Here is a 1,026-nt window from a genome sequence, read left to right as displayed (position 1 = left end):
GTTTCACAAAGAAATATTTTATTATTTAAAGTGTTTAAAGGTCGTAAAGTTTGGGAAAATTTGGTGTAACCCCTGGAAACGGTGTCGGCAACATTTCCAGACAAACAAAACTGTGTCATAAATGTTTTCAATCTTCCCGTCGACGTTTCCACTGAAGTCTGTCTGATGCTTGCAGCTGCAGGAGCAGGTCAAAGACTCGCACGTGTCCGAGATCATCGACGTGTATGAACAGAAGCTGGGCGCGTACGCGGTGAGTACATCAGGCCTAAGCAATGAACACTGCTGTAATGTTGCAGACGAGTAACCACGCAGTTTAAAAATCTGACATATGTTTACAGTTTGTTTGTTTTTAACCGTCTGATTTTTACTTCTTGAGAGTTATTTGTTGATGTAACACTGAAGCCTCTGCAGGAGCATTCAGACTTTATCTGGATTTTAGCATTTCTGTATCTGATGAAGGTTTCTGTGTGTCTCCTCAGTCTAAAGAGAGCCGTCTGCAGGACTTGTTGGAGGCGAAGGCTCTGGCTCTTTCTCAGGCCGACCGTCTCCTCGCTCAGTATCGCTTTCAGAGAGCTCAGGCTGAGGCTGAGGTAACATGTTGTTATTGTTTTTATTCTTTCCTTTAGATTTTGATAATACACTGTTTGCAGTGCCAGCTTCTTAAATGTGAGGATCATGTGCTTTATCTTTTTTGTGATGTTAAAACATAAAACAAAACATCATAACGAGCTATTTAAACTTTGTTTTTCCTGTTTTTTCTGACATTTTGTGCTAGAAGATTAATAGTGAATAAATACGTGTAATTACGATGTTTAATTCAGTCCCAGGTTGTAGTTTGCAGATGCACTGCGTCACGCTGTCTGTGCCAAATGCTTTTCTGATGTTAAATGTGAAGCAGTGTCAGTGTGAGCACCTCCTAAAGTCATTAAATTAAATCAAGCCATGGGAAAGTTCATCTTTGCTTAGAAGTTCAATCACTGATCTCGCTGTTTTTAGTAAAATCCACTTTTCCTGTATGTTAATTTT

At 39.7% G+C, this 1,026-nt stretch overlaps 1 protein-coding gene across 1 annotated transcript in view; it reads left to right on the top strand.

Moving 5' to 3' along the window:
* The window catches only part of cip2a (cellular inhibitor of PP2A), an 18,401-nt gene that overhangs the window by 15,067 nt on the left and 2,308 nt on the right, over positions 1-1,026 (top strand). Inside the window, exons 14-15 of the mRNA XM_013915765.1 lie at positions 176-250; positions 480-590. Of these exons, the coding sequence (XP_013771219.1) occupies positions 176-250; positions 480-590 (186 nt within the window). The remainder of the gene's footprint in view (positions 1-175; positions 251-479; positions 591-1,026) is intronic.

The sequence above is a fragment of the Pundamilia nyererei genome, unplaced genomic scaffold, assembly GCF_000239375.1.
Source record: "Pundamilia nyererei isolate P.nyererei 1_Seehausen unplaced genomic scaffold, PunNye1.0 scaffold00361, whole genome shotgun sequence".
NCBI lineage: Eukaryota > Metazoa > Chordata > Actinopteri > Cichliformes > Cichlidae > Pundamilia > Pundamilia nyererei.
This window is presented reverse-complemented; position numbering and strand designations above follow the sequence as displayed.